The sequence below is a fragment of the Anoplolepis gracilipes genome, chromosome 5 (genome assembly GCF_047496725.1).
Source record: "Anoplolepis gracilipes chromosome 5, ASM4749672v1, whole genome shotgun sequence".
Taxonomy (NCBI): Eukaryota; Metazoa; Arthropoda; class Insecta; order Hymenoptera; family Formicidae; genus Anoplolepis; species Anoplolepis gracilipes.
In genome coordinates this window covers 13,568,749-13,586,522 of record NC_132974.1, presented here as the reverse complement: position 1 = coordinate 13,586,522, position 17,774 = coordinate 13,568,749, and the positions used below count along the sequence as shown (strand labels likewise).

At 37.4% G+C, this 17,774-nt stretch overlaps 1 protein-coding gene across 7 annotated transcripts; it reads left to right on the top strand.

Moving 5' to 3' along the window:
* The first annotated feature begins 527 nt into the window (after window positions 1–527).
* LOC140666179 (uncharacterized) lies at window positions 528–12,141 on the top strand. 7 transcript variants are annotated; one of them, XM_072893083.1, is made up of 9 exons: window positions 2,172–2,778; window positions 3,818–4,045; window positions 4,141–4,721; window positions 5,021–5,365; window positions 5,711–5,857; window positions 6,038–6,198; window positions 6,800–7,087; window positions 7,246–7,486; window positions 8,324–12,141. In XM_072893083.1, exons 4-9 carry the CDS (start codon window positions 5,021–5,023, stop codon window positions 8,585–8,587), a joined length of 1,446 nt encoding a protein of 481 aa, XP_072749184.1. In that variant the 5' UTR covers window positions 2,172–2,778; window positions 3,818–4,045; window positions 4,141–4,721; the 3' UTR covers window positions 8,588–12,141. The 7 variants fall into 7 exon arrangements, with proteins under 7 accessions (XP_072749187.1, XP_072749189.1, XP_072749184.1 ...); XM_072893088.1 differs by having other exon boundaries at window positions 2,169–2,778; window positions 3,818–4,721; window positions 6,800–7,081; XM_072893085.1 differs by lacking the exon at window positions 3,818–4,045.
* The last annotated feature ends 5,633 nt before the right edge of the window (window positions 12,142–17,774 follow it).

The window sequence follows — 17,774 nt, the reverse complement described above, 5'->3', positions numbered from 1 at the left end:
GAAAATATAAGCAGAGTAGACAGAAAGGCATGAATAAATCGACCCAAGCTTCGGAATAAATGTGTATTTTAACCAGCATATTTTAGCGTGACAATTGATGTAAAATGGCGCTGCCGTTTATAAGGCGGAGTTTTTTAGAACTATGTAGGTAGGTCGACTGACGATTGGTCGAGCCGGTGGTCGATCGCAGCGCCTCTTGAGCGCGCGAGCGCGATAGACGATATTTAATTTCTCGCGAATCTTGGTCGCGAGGGATCGCGTGAAAAATTGGACGGAAAACGGGGCGCTTACATCATGCGTGTACGAAAGCGACGTCGACGTGCAAGGTCGACACTCGGCTCGCGTTTTCCCGATCAAAGTCCGCCCGGGATGAAACGCGACGCGCCGTCCCGGGAAAAGCGACGGCGCGGCGCGGCGCGGACGTCCCGTCGCGGCGCCCCGCGGATTTTTCCCGGACCCGCGCGCGAGATTTTATTCTGCGCATGGAAAGCAATTTTGCCCAATCATAAATAGGGCTATTGTGGGGGGATGGTTGTATGCCCGTGGCGCATTTCATACATCCGAGTGTAATGGTAACCAGATAGAGAGGCGCCGCGCGCGGGGGCCATCGGCCGGTGTTAAAACCCGGTAAATACCACGTAATATATCCCAAGTATATTACAGAGCTGAAATTGATAGCGGCGCGAAAAATTCTCGCGAATCCATCCCTCGCACTCGTCATTTTCCACCCCCCTTCCCCCCCCCTCTCTCTCTCTCTCTCTCCTTTAATAACGTCACGCTCGATTTCCGCTACGCTTTTTCTTTCTCTCCCCGTTTGCCTGCGTCCGCATCCCCTGCCCTGCTTGCATTTATAACCCACTTGCGTGGGATCTTTTTTTCCTCTATTTTTTTCGCGCGTCGTGGCGTACCGTGTGATGACGTGTGTGCCGATAGGATGTGCACGGTGGTTGTACGCGAGTGCGATACACGGTCCGACCTCATGCACGTCGCGAATCGCGTAGTCTGTGCGTGCGCGTGCTCGGCCGAGTGATCTGTGACGTCAGTGGCCCGATCGGTTGTCACCTGTCAAGCCGATGCCGACGTGTCCCTTCCTCCCTCCCCCCCGTGCTTGCTCCCTTTTCTTGTCTCTCTTTCGTTCTCTCTCTCTCTCTCTCTCTCTCTCTCTTTCTCTCTCTCTTGCTCTTTTGCCTCTCCCTCCTTTTATCCTTCTATTCCTTTCGTTCTCTTTCTCTTCCTCTGTTCGACTATCTCTCTCGACCACCCTCAATGCAACCCGAGGACGCAATCCGATCCGCGCTACCCTCTCCTTCCCGCATTTGTCTTCCCGTAACATCCCCTCTCGGCTTAACCCATGCGATTGCCTTCCTCCCTCCTTCCTTGCCCGTGCCCTCGCGGGGATTTTCTCCCCTCCTCCGCACCCTAGCCGCGTTCGTTTCCTCTTCGTCATTGTGCCAGCTTCCATCCTCAACCCTCTCATTTTCTCTCGCTCTTTTCAACGGCGATGCCAATGGCGTGATCAAGCCTTTTTCCGCGAACAGACTCCATTTTCTGAGTGAGATTCTATCGCGCTCTCGACGAGTCTCTCAATTCTTATCACTCAATTTGCTAAACGACAATAATCTCAAGTAGGTGTAAGGAGAAGGGAAAGAGGCAGGAAAAGGGAGGTTGGAGGCAGTAAAAGAGCTTTCGAAAAACGTATGTGTCTATGTATGAATTGGGAAAAGGGAAAAATATTTTTCGGAGTCTTTCGCGTCCTACGCCGGCTACGCTACTGATCGGAACCGTGTATCTATCTCTTTTCTCTCTTCCCTCTCCCTCTTGTCTCCTTTCTTTCACGATCCTTCGCGACTCCCGTCCTCCCCCGCCCTTCAACGGCAGCAGCTTATTCACCCTGGTCGCCTCTCTGCCGGCCCGAAAACCGAAGCCGAGCCTTCGAACCACCACCATCACTACCATTACTACCACCACCAGCAGCACCAGCATCAGCCGCACCAGCAGCAGCAGCACCACCGGCAATCCCACCCCATTCACCATCCTCCCGCTCGCAACCCTCCCTCCCCCCGATATAACCCCGCTCACTCCATCCGCCGCGACGACCGCAGACACAAAAACAATAACAAATCGATTCGCGGCAGCGAATGGGGCGGCGGGGAGAGGGGAGATGGGGTCAGCGCGAGGGGTAGGACTGCTGCCGGGGGCCCCCCGGTGCGACGCGAGGGAGAGGGTGCACGTGTGTAAGGGAGAGAGAAAGGGCGAAGCCGACGGGGATGAGGAGGAGAGAAAATCCTACCCTCGGCGCGCCTCGTCCTCCTCCTCCTCCTCCTATCCCCCTCGTCTCCCCCGTGTCTCTTTCCCTCTTTCTGGATATTGTATAGAGAACGTTATGCTAAAGTATGCATGCACGAGGGTCGGTCCAATGGTCAGGAATCTCGCGAGTTCGTTCGTTCTACGGCGGCACGTATCCGGACCCGCTACTCGTTTCTCCTTGACTCCGGTATTCGCGAATCGCGGCGACGTCACGTCCTTTATCGCATTACCGTCGTCGTCGTCTTCGTCTTCTTCTTCTTCTTCTTCCACTACATCGTTATCGTCATCGTCGTCGTCGTCGTCGTCGTCGTCGTCGTCATGAGTGTGGCGGGGGAGGCGGCGCTAAGCCGCGACGCGCGTGAACTTCCGGTCGATCGGTAAGGTGGAGATCGGCCCGGCTTTACGGCAACGAGAGGGGGCACTTGGCGGGGGATGATTCCAGCGTAATGACGATCGGCCCGAATTGTTGCGGTAGGCCACCACAGGGGTGCCCCCAAGGGACCCCCGATTTCTTTCGATTTTCGCGCAATCGTCTCTTGTATACTTTCTCTCCCTCTCGGCGATTCGATCTTTTGTGTATCACCGATCTCTACATAATCGCGACTCGTTTGAGCTTCATGTTTGTGAGAAAAGAGAAGAATCTTCTTCGTATACACATTCCTTGAATTATTTAAAGTAATTTTAATAAATCGAGATTTTTGTTTAACATTAAACGTATATAAAAAAATCGAAATTGGAATTTAAAATATTTTTTTCTTCATTACATTTGCTGAATTAAAATAATGTTAATAAATCGAAAGTTGCTTAGAGTTTTAACGCGCACATTCACACACATATATACATGTATACACACACACACACACACACACACACACATGATACACGAGAAACACAATGTGTAAAGCGTTATAACTTTTGAAGAAAATTATAATGAATTAATAGTTTTTAAAGAATATAAAATATTTTTTATAAAACAGAATAGAAAATTGAGAATCAATTTTTGCTCACAATCAAATATCTCGATTTAACTTTGAGGGATGATTTTTTTCCTAAATCTATAGTAAGCATACATAGACAACTATGTGATCAATTTTTCCATCGAAATAGAATAGTTGTAGACATTTTCTTGAAGCATCTTGGAATATCCTCATTCACATTCTATTTAATCTTTAATCGATTATTTGGATTATATATATAATTATGGTGAAAAAGTTATAAAATGCATCTCGCGCTAAATATATCTTTAATTTTTCTGCATAAAAATTGCAGCTTTGACTTCATCCGACTGATAAGCCTTATGATTATTGTAAAATTATCCATAAAAAGAATATATAGTATATTTACAAGTTCGCGAGTTTTCGTTGCATTTGAAAGAATGAAAAATTTCCAACATCTCTCGAATATTCGTACAGAAACCATTTGACAAGAGTAATGTAACAAACGTAATAGACGTAATAATATTCTCTAATCGATGAAAAGAGCGCAAAAGAATAATATAAAATATTTTTAGAGCTCAAAGGGAATTCAAAGGAAGTTGATTTTAATAATACAGAATATTTCGACTCGTAGGACGCGAATCGAAAATGGAGAGAAGCTAAAAGACAGAAATAAACTCCATTTAAAAAGAGATAATTTTTCATCGTATAATACCTTTCTCCGCATTTCTATCGCAAGCACGCTTTAAGATGTTTAACCTCGTGCAACTTTGGGATCAGATTACTTTTACGCCGCCATATAGGTATATCGTTCGATTCTTCTCTACATATTTCTAGAATGCTTGATGAAACAAAATCAAGAATATTTGAGAGAAAAATAATGATGAAATGATTGTAGATTGTAGTTTCTTTTTGAAAAATATTAAATTCATCATAACGCATACAAATAAAATGAAGCTTTGAAGACGTCTAACCGTTTAATGACTTAATTAAAAATGCATAACTTAATTAAAAAAACGGCACATTACATACAAATAATAATTATAACAAATACTCGGTTGGCTTGAAAATTGCACGTAAGTATTGATTCGAGGACCACTACTAATCTCTTCTCTCGTCCCCCTACCTACCCTTACTCTTTTTACATCGTGCGGTCCATACAAACATAATGAGCACAGTTTCCAAGCGCGATTCAATATCTTAAGCGCTTCGAGGTATTTCTAATTCTATTTTCAAATCCTGCACGCGTATAATCATTGTTAACAACATGCGCACCAATACGATATCCAATATATACATACTCTATAAATATACCAGATAAAAAGTAATACTTTAATTCAAAATCCATTACTAGATTTATTTTAAAAGCAATACTTTTTATTACCTTATATAAGGCTTTTATCATTTTTATTGATATTTATTGTTTTTTATATCATTATTATCAAATCCCCCCCCGAATTGGCGTTCAATTTTATTGAGGTAAAAGTAATTACAAATTATACAACAGTATATTTGCGCATTCCATTTCTTTAAATAATTCTACGGGAAAGAAAAATATTATTACATCGTGTTTTCAGCGGAATGAAACATTTTGTTTATTATGAAATAAAGCAACTTGTAGAAGTTTTTTTTTTTTTTCCGTGTGAACAATTATTTCTTCCTACAAAATGGGATGCGCAAAAATATACTTTCTTTCACTCACTGTGAAAAACTGTTCCGGATCTCCTACTTTACACACAGAATCGAGCCTATCGAGGGCAAAATTCACAACATTTCAGATGGAATATGGGATCTGGAGTCTTCACGTCGCGGGTGAACTTTGGGGTGACCCGCGTCTCGCCCGAAGGCACCCGATTCTGCCTCCCGGCGCGGCGCAGATCCTGCCGAGGGCCGCCTTCGCTCTGAGCGCCCTTCATCGGCCCGACACGCTGCCCCTGCCGCTGACGGCGGTGGGACCACCCTACGTCCCCATGGAGCTGGTCACGAAACCGGCATCGGTCGCGTCCACCAATGCCGAGGATGCCGAAGACGGTGAGAAGAGTACGAACGCCGAGGACGAGGACTCTCAGCAGCGCGACGACAACGAAGGCAACATCGAAAAAACCGATCAGAACGAAAATCAGGTAAAATTCTTTTATTATTACATATTAGTTTACTTTTTTATAGTTTGTTGTAACAATGTGAATATATTATATTATAATGAATAATTTTACAGCACTTGAAACTAATTAGCTTTAAATTAATCTTTCATCAAGCAATGAAGCTTTAATCTTTACATATAGTATATAATTTATTCATTTTTTTTTTTTTTCAGAAAACACTTTTATAGAATTTTTCGTCAAAAATTTGCAAATTTAAAACTTAAATTTTGTTAGTTTTCACGTAAATTATTCATATGTCCAATTTTATAAATCATATAAATATAAACACACAATATTAGTACTATTCTTCACATATGCCGATTTTAGACTTGCGTGCCAAACGAAAGCAACGACAACGAAGATGCTGGCGATGAGAGTGACACTGGTAGCACCAACAGCTCGCACCGATCAGCCAATAACAATCTGTCAATCGCGAAGCTTCCCGATCCAATGTCGTGCTTGGCCCTCGACAAGGTAGGAAATTATGTGAAATTATCTTCTCATCTGTCGCGAATTAATTTAATTATATTTTTTTTTTCTTTGCAGTATATATCCTTCATTAACATGATTTAAATCTATGTGCAAATTTTGTTGACGTATTTGTACAATATATATATATAAACATCTTTTTTATCATTAATTTTTTACTTGCAGGAAGGAACGGTGACACCAGTGCTCAATGGTTGGGTGTTAGGCGCTTACACGGCGATGCTGGGCAGGCTGTCGGCCGCCACCGCGGCACTCGAGGCAACGGAAGTTCTCAATATTCCTTCCGACAGCGACTCCGAGAGCGAGCACTCTTCCTACACTGAAAAGTACGTAGAATTCGTTAATTTATTTTGATTACAACATGTGTTGTAATACGACGATTACGCTTCATTTTTTTTCTCTACGAATTACTTTCTTTTAAAGAAATTTAAATCTGCGCTCGTTAAAAAATCTATTATCATGACATGAACTGTAAGATATTATACACATCATTAACAATGACGTTTAAAAATATTACAAGTAGCAGCGATAAAACGGATGGGTAATTCAAATTATAATAGACGACGCAATATCTTTGTGACGTAAGATTAATGATACAAACTGATATCCAATTATGTGACATTTAAAAATTTCTATGACTTTATTAAAGGCATAACACAGTTTAAAAGATTTAGTTACAACTATTCAGTATAGAATTATCTCGGTAATTTTTATATAATTAATTTCAAAATTAATTATATAAAAATTATATTTTTTTATCCATATAATTTTTTATTTTATATTAATTATATTTTTTATCCGTCATTTTTAATGAAATTTTAATATTTTGCAATAAGAGTTTTTTTTTTTTTGCAAAAGTAGATTGAACTCACCGTTTAATTAAACAACACAGTATATCAGTAATGATATATGTATGATTTAATCAAGATCGAGAGGCAGCAGCCCAAACGTCAGTAGCGTTCATCGAGGCTACTCGTGCGGCTCGTGCGACGTAATGGCGCCGACGAGGCCGGCTCTGAGGAAGCACATAGCCGATTGCCATCCGGCATTGTCCGGCACGGAGACTGGCGAGACCAAGAGGTGTCCGTCCACGGGTTGCGACTTCACGACGAGCAGCAGGTGCGAGATGGAGACCCACGTGGCGGCGCATGTGGCCCAGGGGATGACTCCCACGGGCAAGAAGCGCTCGCTGGCCTTGCAACGCGTCAGGTATAGGTACTCGAACCATTTTATATATATATCCAACTTTATCCCTTCTGGAATTTTTTAATTTGATATTAGGAAATCAAATTTGCAATGGAATAAAAAAGAGAAATGTAATTTCCTGCTCATATAATATTGTTCTATCATTTTCCCTTTTGCAATGTACTTAGATACGAGAGAGAAGAGTATCGGTGCTCGCTGTGCTCGTACGCGTGCACGATCGAAAAGGCATTCCAGAGACACCTGCGGGCGCATGCGAGGGGCACCGCGCCCGAGACTAGGGTGAGCTGCGCCGTCTGTGGCGCTGACCGATCCTCCGAGGTCGATCTCAGCAGGCATATGCGGAGGCATCGCGATGACCGGTACTTTTGCTGCGACATCTGCATCTTTCGCACAGTGCAATTGAAAAAAGTACGTAAAGTGAAGCACAAGATACTAAAGTGTCGTGTAAAACAAGCAATTAGTGTTTAATAGTATTGGCCGAACGAATCGATTAGACGAAAAATTTTGATTGGCTACTTTTTTATTATTTTATTACAATTTCGCTTTAAATCTTAATCGGATGTAGGGTAAACTCGGGTAAGATGGCCATAGTTTTTTAAAATGTAAAAAACATACTTTTCGTTTTGTTATTTTTTAATAGTGTTTGACATACTATCTTCACTGAAGCTTAAATTACGTAATATTATCGAAATTAAACGGAAAATATTTAATAGAACTTTTATGTTATCAAAATAGTACAATATAAGCATTGGCCATCTACCCAACTTTTAAGGAAAAGATGACCATAATATTTATAAAAAAAATAGCGAAAACAAAAGTAAAAATTATAGGTCATGTAACAATTTACATATCTTTATAATATGTCCAACGTCGATTACGATAGCTTAACTGTAATTTATTCGACGTTATAACAGTTTTTTAGTGGACAAATGAAAAACTTTGCGAGTAATCAAAAGTAAAAATATGATATAAGATTCACAATATCGTTATTTCGAACAATGTATGCGCATAAACTACTGTAAATATCGATTATCTTTGATGACGACTAAAAAAGCGCGTTATGGAGCGATTATTGAAAAAATTACAGCCTATGGCCATCATATCCTAGTTTACCCTATTTGTCATATGTGGTCGTTTGCGGCAAAAGTTAAAAATATATAATTAAAAAAATATATTGATTAAAAATATATTACTAATCTTTGATGATCTTTGATTTTGACGTTAATTATTCGTTTGCTCTTATAGCTGATACAGCATCGGCGCATGCACACGGGCGAGAAGCCGCATCTGTGTCCGCACTGCGCTTACCGGAGTGCGCGTCGCGACAATCTGCGCAGCCATGTACGACGAGTACACAAGAAGGAGAATCTCTACTGCGACACCTTCAGCCCGCGCGGCATGCTGATAACCCCCTCGCTGCTGGCCTCCTCGAGAGACACCGCCGAGAACGCCGATCTGACGCAGAGTCCGGCGTCCTCACCGTCTTCGAATCCGGACGCGACAAACTAGCGAAGATGCTCCCGGAAAACGACGAGAAGAACAGCAGCCCAGTCGGATGATTCGTGAAAAAAAGAGAACTGCGATTCACAGGCTTTTTATACGTCCTCATTCTGTCAATACTGCGATCTAGATATTAGAATTCACAGGGAAGGCTTGTGTACATAAGTGCTGAATTCGGTAAACAATCGGAGAAAAATTGCAACCGAGCGAAAAATAAGAAATTCGAAATAAGTCGAAAACTCTGAAATTTTGCAAAAAAAGTAGTAACTTGAGATAAAGTAAAAAGTAAACAGCTAAGGGGTAACTTGAGAAATGTTGTCGATCAAGCGAGGAGAATCTGACGGCACGCGAGTGTTCTCCAAATCAGCATCGGCAAGGCCTTCCCTTTTTGGCGCTAGGAAACGTATAGATTATTGCATGCAAACATCGATAATTTAATGTAATCTTTGAATTCTAACGAAATCTTTGCTATATAAACGTCCAGGTGTTATTATCGCGTAGCCGATTCGACAAAGTATGACGATCGGCTATCCCACCCGTTTGATCGGTTACGACGAACGGGGAAAGCTGCATGATGGTGCTAGAATCGTAGACTGGATCACACGGAGAAAGACTGAAAGTAGAAACGAATTCACGGCGAGACGCGACGTCGATCGTTTTTTACGTTCTTCCGGGTTGACCGCCGTGACTAAAAAAAATACAAAAAAAAAAAAAAAAAAGGAAGAAGAAACAGAAGAAATTGCAATTCAGCAAAGTTTAAGACTGCAAAATTCTGTATTGTTCCGAGGATTCTCGTTTGTTGAATGTCGTGACGTTTTATTGCTTCTCATTAACCATTTTTTAATTATGGACTCGATTCCGATTTCAATATTAATTTTAATACCCAGATTATAGTTTACTATAAAAATTATAATTTTAATTCTCAAAACTCTCCTGGTTATTATTAATTTTATTTTATTAAGGACTATTTATATATTTTAGTCTAGATTTCTTGTAACTTATTATACATAATTTTAATTTAAAAATTTGATTTGTTAAAAAAGTCTATATATATATATATAAAAACAAGTACGACGATTGACAAATTCAAGTAGCAGCTCGTAATACTCGAGTGCACATTGGGACGGACGTACCAGACTCGATTGAATCAGGCCAATGGTTAATGAGATCAATGAAAGCACCGAGTCACGACACGCGGCATGTCGCGAGGATTCCGGCCGGGATGAAAAGGTGCTATTTTACGAAGATTCGTTTTAACGTTACGTATCTAGATTATAGTTCGCTCTCGCTGCACGAATCGCCATGCTATAAGTGATCGTTAAGTACTTGTTAATGCGAGCACGTTGTTATCGTTGCTTGGGTTGCCGTTATCGTTTTTATTAGTACTATTACGAATTTAAAAGAAAATGCGATAACGATATGCTAATATAATTACGAAGTATTATAATGACAGATTGCGCGAGAAGCAAGCCTGCGTTTCATTTTGCAGACAGTGACGACTTGAAAACCATCTTCGGAGAATCTTTATTTATGAAACATGTATTTATCAATGTTTACATTTAATTCAGTAGATTTATAAACCTATAAATTCATTTGAAAAACCGATCTGTTCTTATGTAGCGATTTAAAAAGAAAGTACGAAACATAATTGTCACTTTTTGCAAAATTCAAACGTTGGATAATTGTTTACTCGCTATCGGTACAAGTGCGTTTCTCTCTTTAGGATCCACGATCGTCTTCGACGATCGATCGATCGCGCAAGGAAGAGAAAACGGACAAAACTTATTATAACGAAGATATGTGTCAATTTTTAATGTATCATACAAATATACGTTGTAGTCGATAAACGATTTTTAACGAGGTGTGGCGCGAAACGCTTCGTGCGCCATGACACGATGATCCGACGTGTCGTCGAGAATGATATTTCTCCGTCATTACTATACTACGCTAAACTACTACGAGGTATACGAAGAATGCAAAGTCGAAGCTGCACGGCATGAAGAATTGCAATTCAGTTTATTTTCATATTTATAAATATATATATATTAATATATATATATATATTTTTTTTTTTTAAATGTGTATTGTGTTCGATTCACGTTTTATCAAATATTGAACAATTATTTTTTAAACTACATTTATCGTTATCTCGTTGCTATATTTTTTTTTTCATGACTAACTTAATTTGCCAAACTTTTATTATTGTTATCATTGTGAGTATTATCTTCGCTAGGAAATATTGTGAGTAACATGACTCATTCCGTGCCAAGTAGGAAGTAATTGGAAGTAAGCCACAATTACGAGCGAATGTGTGATTTAGATTTTAATTAATATTATATTACATATAATTACATATACAAATTAAATATTAAATTATATTTTATCTTTTAGGTATATATACAGATGATTACTAGAGTAGCCGAGATTATGCGTGGAAGTTGGTAAAAAACATTTATTGCACAGATTATAATAAGGATATAGATTCATTCACACCCGAGAAGAGAAAAGTTTATGTCACGTGTGTACCGGGTGTACGCATAGTTCATTCGCATCCGTGCCAACAGAGAATCGCGAGCTATGTGTGCTCATATACGGCCATATATAATACCGCTATATACACTTTTTTGCTTTTGTGATATATGTATATCGTGTATCGGAATGATATATTTTATATTTGTAAAACACGCGTTTATCGATGCAATAGTCCACGATGATCCTCTTCAACGCGACTTTTTATATGGATAATTTTACACCGCAAGCGCATCAGAGGACGACTTACTTTTCCCATTTCTCTTCCGCGCACATCTACCTGTCATTTCCAACATATTCGTGGAATACAATTTTCATATTCGAAATATTTCTATGACGAATAATAATAGTTTATCGTTGCGTGTATCGAGACGCGCGTGTGGTTTACATAAACCGTAACAAAGAAGAGATTTACTCGTTAATTTACACGTCCGCGATTAAAGCGCGACTGGCTCCGTCCGCCGTTAGCATTTACTTGCATCACCTTATTTATTTTTTATTTCGACTACAAAAATAAAGTCGTGGCGCACACGCAATTCGAATCGAGCGTTTTGTTCGTTGTCGTACAAGTGAGGAAAGTTGTCGCGAAAAAATCTATACGTAATTAAGGTGAGGAAGGAGACGAAAAATTTGGAAGAAACGGCTCTGAAAAAACGACGCGAAATTTCGACACGCCTTTTTTCCCGGCGTTTCTCGTACAGTTCGCGAAAACGTAGTTTTCCCCGAGGAAATAACAATAACAAGGACACCTCATTTTATCGTATCGTCCGCGCGAATCAGTCTCAGGTTGCCAACCGAGATTTATTCGCATTATTATATTACGAGCTCATAACTGATAAGCAACGGTCGACACCGTGTGCCGACATTACGAAGAGAAAAAAAAAAAAAAATAAATAAATGCGTGCCAAAGTAACCCCCATTACAAGGGGATGAACAATGTTTTACGGAAAAAAAAGAGATACACGAGGTGGCAAGCTGCTTCGGACGCGAAACGCGTGACTAATAAATCCTTCGTCGTTTTCGGAAAATCGAGAAACCCGACTCGTCGCATCGAATTTTTGGCTTTTATTTAATTCGTCTAAAAGGAGAGAAAAAAAAGTATCTTCAAATATTAAACATTTTTATCGAAGAATATATGATATAAAAAACATACAAATTATAAGTATAATTTTCAAAGAAATATAATCTTGAAATTCCTTGCGATTTTTCTTTATTTTTTTTCAACTAGCTTTGCAAACACAATTTTTCAATCTTTCTTCGAAAAGTCCGAAAAATTTGATGACGATCGCGAGTTTCGCGCGAGTCCGCGAATATCGAGGGGTTTGAGCCTGATCGTCCGCTTCCACCCTTATCCAGTTGGCCTCACTTCTTGCATCACAATGAAAATAAAGGAAAACTAATGTCTTAGAATTAACAGATATATTTAGGAATCTTATAAGAAAACATTGAGTTTACAGAAGAGAATTTTTTTAAAGAAACTAAATAAAAGTTTATTAAAAAAAATAAGTTCCGAATGACAAGCTCAAAATTTTTTATTTCAAAATTCGAAAGCTCTCAATTAGATCATTCCTTTATTTTAAGATATTCATTTCTTGTTTTTATTTTCCCACAATGAAGGGAGAGGGAGAGGGAGAGGACAACTGAACAAGGATTTCGCTTTCGTGTCCGTCGCGAGCGTGAACTAGTTGTTACAATCTTTTAACTGTTGAATTTTTGCTGTAGCAGTAAGTGTCTTAACGTATACCTTATATATAAACTACACGATAATATATTCTATATTAATGTTTCTTAGATTTAAATCTAATAATTCGGACGGACGTGTCTATACGACGAACGTCGTCGTCGTTTATCGCGCTCTCGTAAATGCGAATCGAGACGCTCAATAAACTGGAATCTGCGAACAAAAGTCAGCTCGACTATTTACGTCATCGCGAGATCATCTCGACGGTAACGGGAAGATAAAGAATGAAGAAGGTTAAATGTTTCAATACAGAGATATTAACCTTTAGACAACAATGATGCGGAATTGGTGGCATTTATTGAAAGTAAAACAGAGCTGGAAATTTCAAGATCCTCATGTTAAACTGACAAGTGCAATCGCACTTTATATATTTAACGGAAGATATTTATAAAACTGAAATATTTAAATATTTTCTATTCTATTTCTATAAAGATTCTCTCAGATGTTATGTAATATATTTTTTTTTTAATTAGAAAAAATTTTATTGATTGTTTATATCCTTTCTTTATCTTTATTCGCAAACGATTACAGTTATTCTTTTTTCCATTATATCTCCTATTATAGAAAAGATTAGATAGGTACTAAAGATGTCGTAAAAAATGATTGGGCATTAATAATAGACTTTCTCATTCGGCGCGAAAGTTGCGAGGCGACGAAAAATTCGTCGTAAAACGTCCGGCCGGTCGTCTTAAAAATTAATACAATCTAAATGTGATAATATATTTGCTATTGAATTATGACGTAACGATTACATTACAATTAACTGACACCGCGCGAAAAAAAAAAAAAACGTACTAAGAACAAAGAGAAATGAGCAATTTTAAGAGTCCGTCTATACGAACGAAGCTGGTGTTACATAAGCATGGGTGATTTGAATGTTTGCGATCTTTTTCTTATGCAAAATACTGATCGGTTGAACGAGTACAAAATGATTAGAACATCGACATTGTCGAAATCCGATCGAAATCGATATAAAGATAATTATAGAATTCTTGCAAATTAATTACGTGCCTAATGTCATTACTTGTTAAATGTCAAGTTTCATTTTCGAGTCTCAAATATAATTAAGAGCGCAAACGATATAACGATAAGTTAAAATAATAATATTAAAAATTTAAGTAACAATTTAAAATTTTAATAATAATATTAAAATTTAAGAGACAACAAAAAAATATCTTAGAGATATATATATATTCTTAATTTTTCTCTTTCACAAATAATTTATATAGATTAATATTTCGGTAGCGCATTCTTCTTCCCAATTAATGTCTCCAATTTTTTTTTTCCACCCCCAAGTTTGACGCTTAAATGGATTAAAATCGAACAACTCATCACCCTTGCTGACTCTGGCAGAAATTCGAATAAAAAGAAAAGTGCGGAGTCACGTTTTGCTTGCCAAAGAATAAAGACTCTTGCGCTCTACGCATAATATATACACACAAATATATAATTATATAAATGTACGTGTATGTGTGTGAGTGTGCCTAAAAATTTTTTCCTTGGACTAATCTCTTACACTTTCTATGTCACTGTCTCTCTCTCTATCTCTCTCTTTATCTTGCGCTCTTGAATCACACGTTCCAGTCATAAGCGATTTCGAAGGACTATTATTGTAGTTTGACGATTTCGAATTATACGACAGACTCAAGGCACCTCGTATCCATCGCGTTTAGAATCATTTAGATTATTACAATCGTAATATTAATTTTTAGCTTGACACTTTGTATCATTTGCTTAAGATTGCAATAATCTATAATAGCATTATAAGAGCATTATAAAAGCTATTTAAATTATACAAATTTTACAGGTTTATTGTTACTTTAACAATATGCTATTACGTATATATTTTTTATAAATACCCGCTAATGAATTAAAGATTTTTATTATAGAGACAGAATATTATTATTATTTTATTTACATTTTCTTTTTGTATAATGCATTGGTACGGGGTGTCAGAAACCTATTATTAATTTGGATAGAAGCGAGGAAAAGAGGTTGAACCGTTTATCTCAGCCTTTACCCGATAGGCTTCGCCAAACCTTTATTTCTATTAATCGTCAATTAATAAACGCAGAAATATGTTGAATTAAAAAAAAAAAATATACTTTTGTTGTATATAATTGTTATACGTATTTATTATTGTATAAAAATAAGCGAGAAATAATTGAAAATGAATTAATTATATCGATATAATTCGTTTTTCCTTTTCCATCGCAGCGATGTAAAAACATATGTACGTAATTGTAGATACATGAAGCTCGATTTCTCGTCATCGAAAAGGCTTTAAGCGAAGCTGCGTTATCGGTCGAAGGCTGACCGTATTGTTTAAAAATTGTCTCTCTGTGTTCCGACATAATAGTAGATATTCCGTCGATCGTTCCTCTTTATGAAAAAAAAAAAGAAAAAAAACGAAAAATATAAAGCACGCGGCCAGCGTACGCAGCGCACGCATTCACGATGACTCGAGATGACCGCGAGCGATCTCACTCCTTTCCGCAAAGTATACGACGAAAGTATAAACGCGCGTTCCAATCTTTGCCTCCGCAACCCAAAAAGGACAAAAAAAAAAGCAAAGAGAAAAAGGCAAGAAAAATCGGAGGTACTCGGCACACCAGGTCACTCGCACCGTAAACTGGCGCGCTTGAATATTTTTTTACGATTTTATGGCCTAAGCGTTCGGCGACGCGCCGAAAAAGTAGGTACTCTTTACGGGTCTGCGCGTTTCGACTCTAATCGATCGCGATAAATTAATCTTATATGACGATAGGGGAAATTAATAATAAAAGCGAGTCGCTCGCGGGAATATAATTTCCTCGCGTGATTCTCGACCGATGAACGCCGATGATCTCGAAACGGAAACGTTTTGATCTTTGGATGAAAAAATATTTGAATCTCGCAGTAAATAGCCCTCTAATCTCTTCTGATAACATTATAGCATATATGTAAAAATATTTATTTAATTTATATTTATGTTACTTTTGTAACAGTTTACATCTCTCACTTAATTCTCTCTCTTTTCGTTTTTTAAAAGTAATTCATTTTTGAAATAAATAAATAAATACATTTTTTTTCCTTTGTATTCCTTAATTTTTTTGTCATTATCTATTCTCGTTTTTTTTCTTCTTAATTTTAATGCAAACAAAGTTAATCTTAATGTGTGAAAAAAATTTAAAAAAAAAACCTCTCTTAAAAATGCCGTTTCTTACAATTAACTTCACAAAACTTATTAATTATAATCCATTAATTGCTACATCTGTTTTTAAATCTATGATGCAAAATCATATTCCATGTTATTGAATCTTTGCCAAGAGATCATCGGCAATCGTTGGACGCATTTTATCACGCGTCTTTACGTATACGGCTACTAATACATGCATGCGTGCATGCGTGCGTGCGTACCTGCTTCTATATAACGATCAATCTTAAGGAACTAATTAACGAATAAATAGTTAAACTTGTCGTCACCATTGTGATTTAAGATAGTAGAAATACCCGCGCAAGTCGCTCGACAGTGCAGGTGCAACTGATGATGTTTCGTCCGAAAAAGATTATTTGTCGAGAGAGGAAAATTGCAAGAAAAATTTTTTTATCGACTTTATCTAGTGTAGTTAATTTAACGAAATCGACTAAAAGAAGACATTGTAAAAAGAGAAATGTCAGTGATATCTATACAATCGCGACGCGAAATAAGCTGTCATTTAGAAAATAGATATCTCGTATTTTCGTTATGAGTAGAATATTATTTTAACTGTAACACATGTATAATTTGCATTTTCTCCTTGTATTTTTTTGATATTAGTTTGCGCGATTCTATTGTATCTTTTTAATATTAATCTTTAAGACCCTATATAGTGATATATTATATAGCTTGCACCTGCATGGAAGACTCTCGACGGGAAAACGTTTACCTGTTTGTATAGCCAAAGTCGTTATTTGTCTTTGGCACGATAAAAATCTTAATAAAGGTTTCATTAAAATAATATCATCCTTTGCAGAATAATATTTCTTGCCACATTTTTTACTTTCCGTCACTTTGTTAAATTATTGATATTTCGATTTTTCAAAATTTCGACAAAAATATATCCAACGCGATTTTTCATTTCAAGAGTTCTTAGATAACGTATTACTAACATAGTTATTTATTTTTCATTTATGTCTGTTTGCTTTTTCATTTTTGGCATTCAAGTCGCTTTTTATTTATGGTTATTATAAAATATAATCGTTAAAATAATAATTTTAATTAGAGAATGCATTTGTTTATATATGTATAATCGACGATTGTGTGCTACGTGTATAGTTGCTATTTTCCTTTTTTTTTTTTAATTACTCTTTAGTTGAAATAATTTGTAATATTCTGATCCATCTGTTGCATCCGTAAACTGCATTTATTTTTATAACTGATCGTGAGATATGAATTGGGATTATGCAAAGCCAGAGAGTTAAATTCTAATCGCATGAATTCAAGGACAAAAAAGACTTATAATCTCTTCAGGAGGAAATTAGATTACTTTGCGCGATTCTACGTCTTAGATAGAATAAAAGATGGTTTAATGAATAATAATTATTTATTTTTGGTTTATGTCTGTTTGCTTTTTCATTTTTGACATTCAAGTCGCTTTTTATTTATGGTTATTATAAAATATAATCGTTAAAATAATAATTTTAATTAGAGAATGCATTTGTTTATATATGTATAGTCGACGATTCTGTGCTACGTATATAGTTGCTATTTTTCTTTTTTTTTTAATTGATCTTTAGTTGAAATAATTTGCAATATTCTGATCCATAAACTGCATTTATTTTTACAACTGATCGTCAGATTATGGGGATTATGCGCAAAGTTAAATTCTATGCATTTTCTAATTCTTGGATGAATTCAAGAACAAAGAAGACTTATAATCTCTTCAGGAAGAAATTAGATTACTT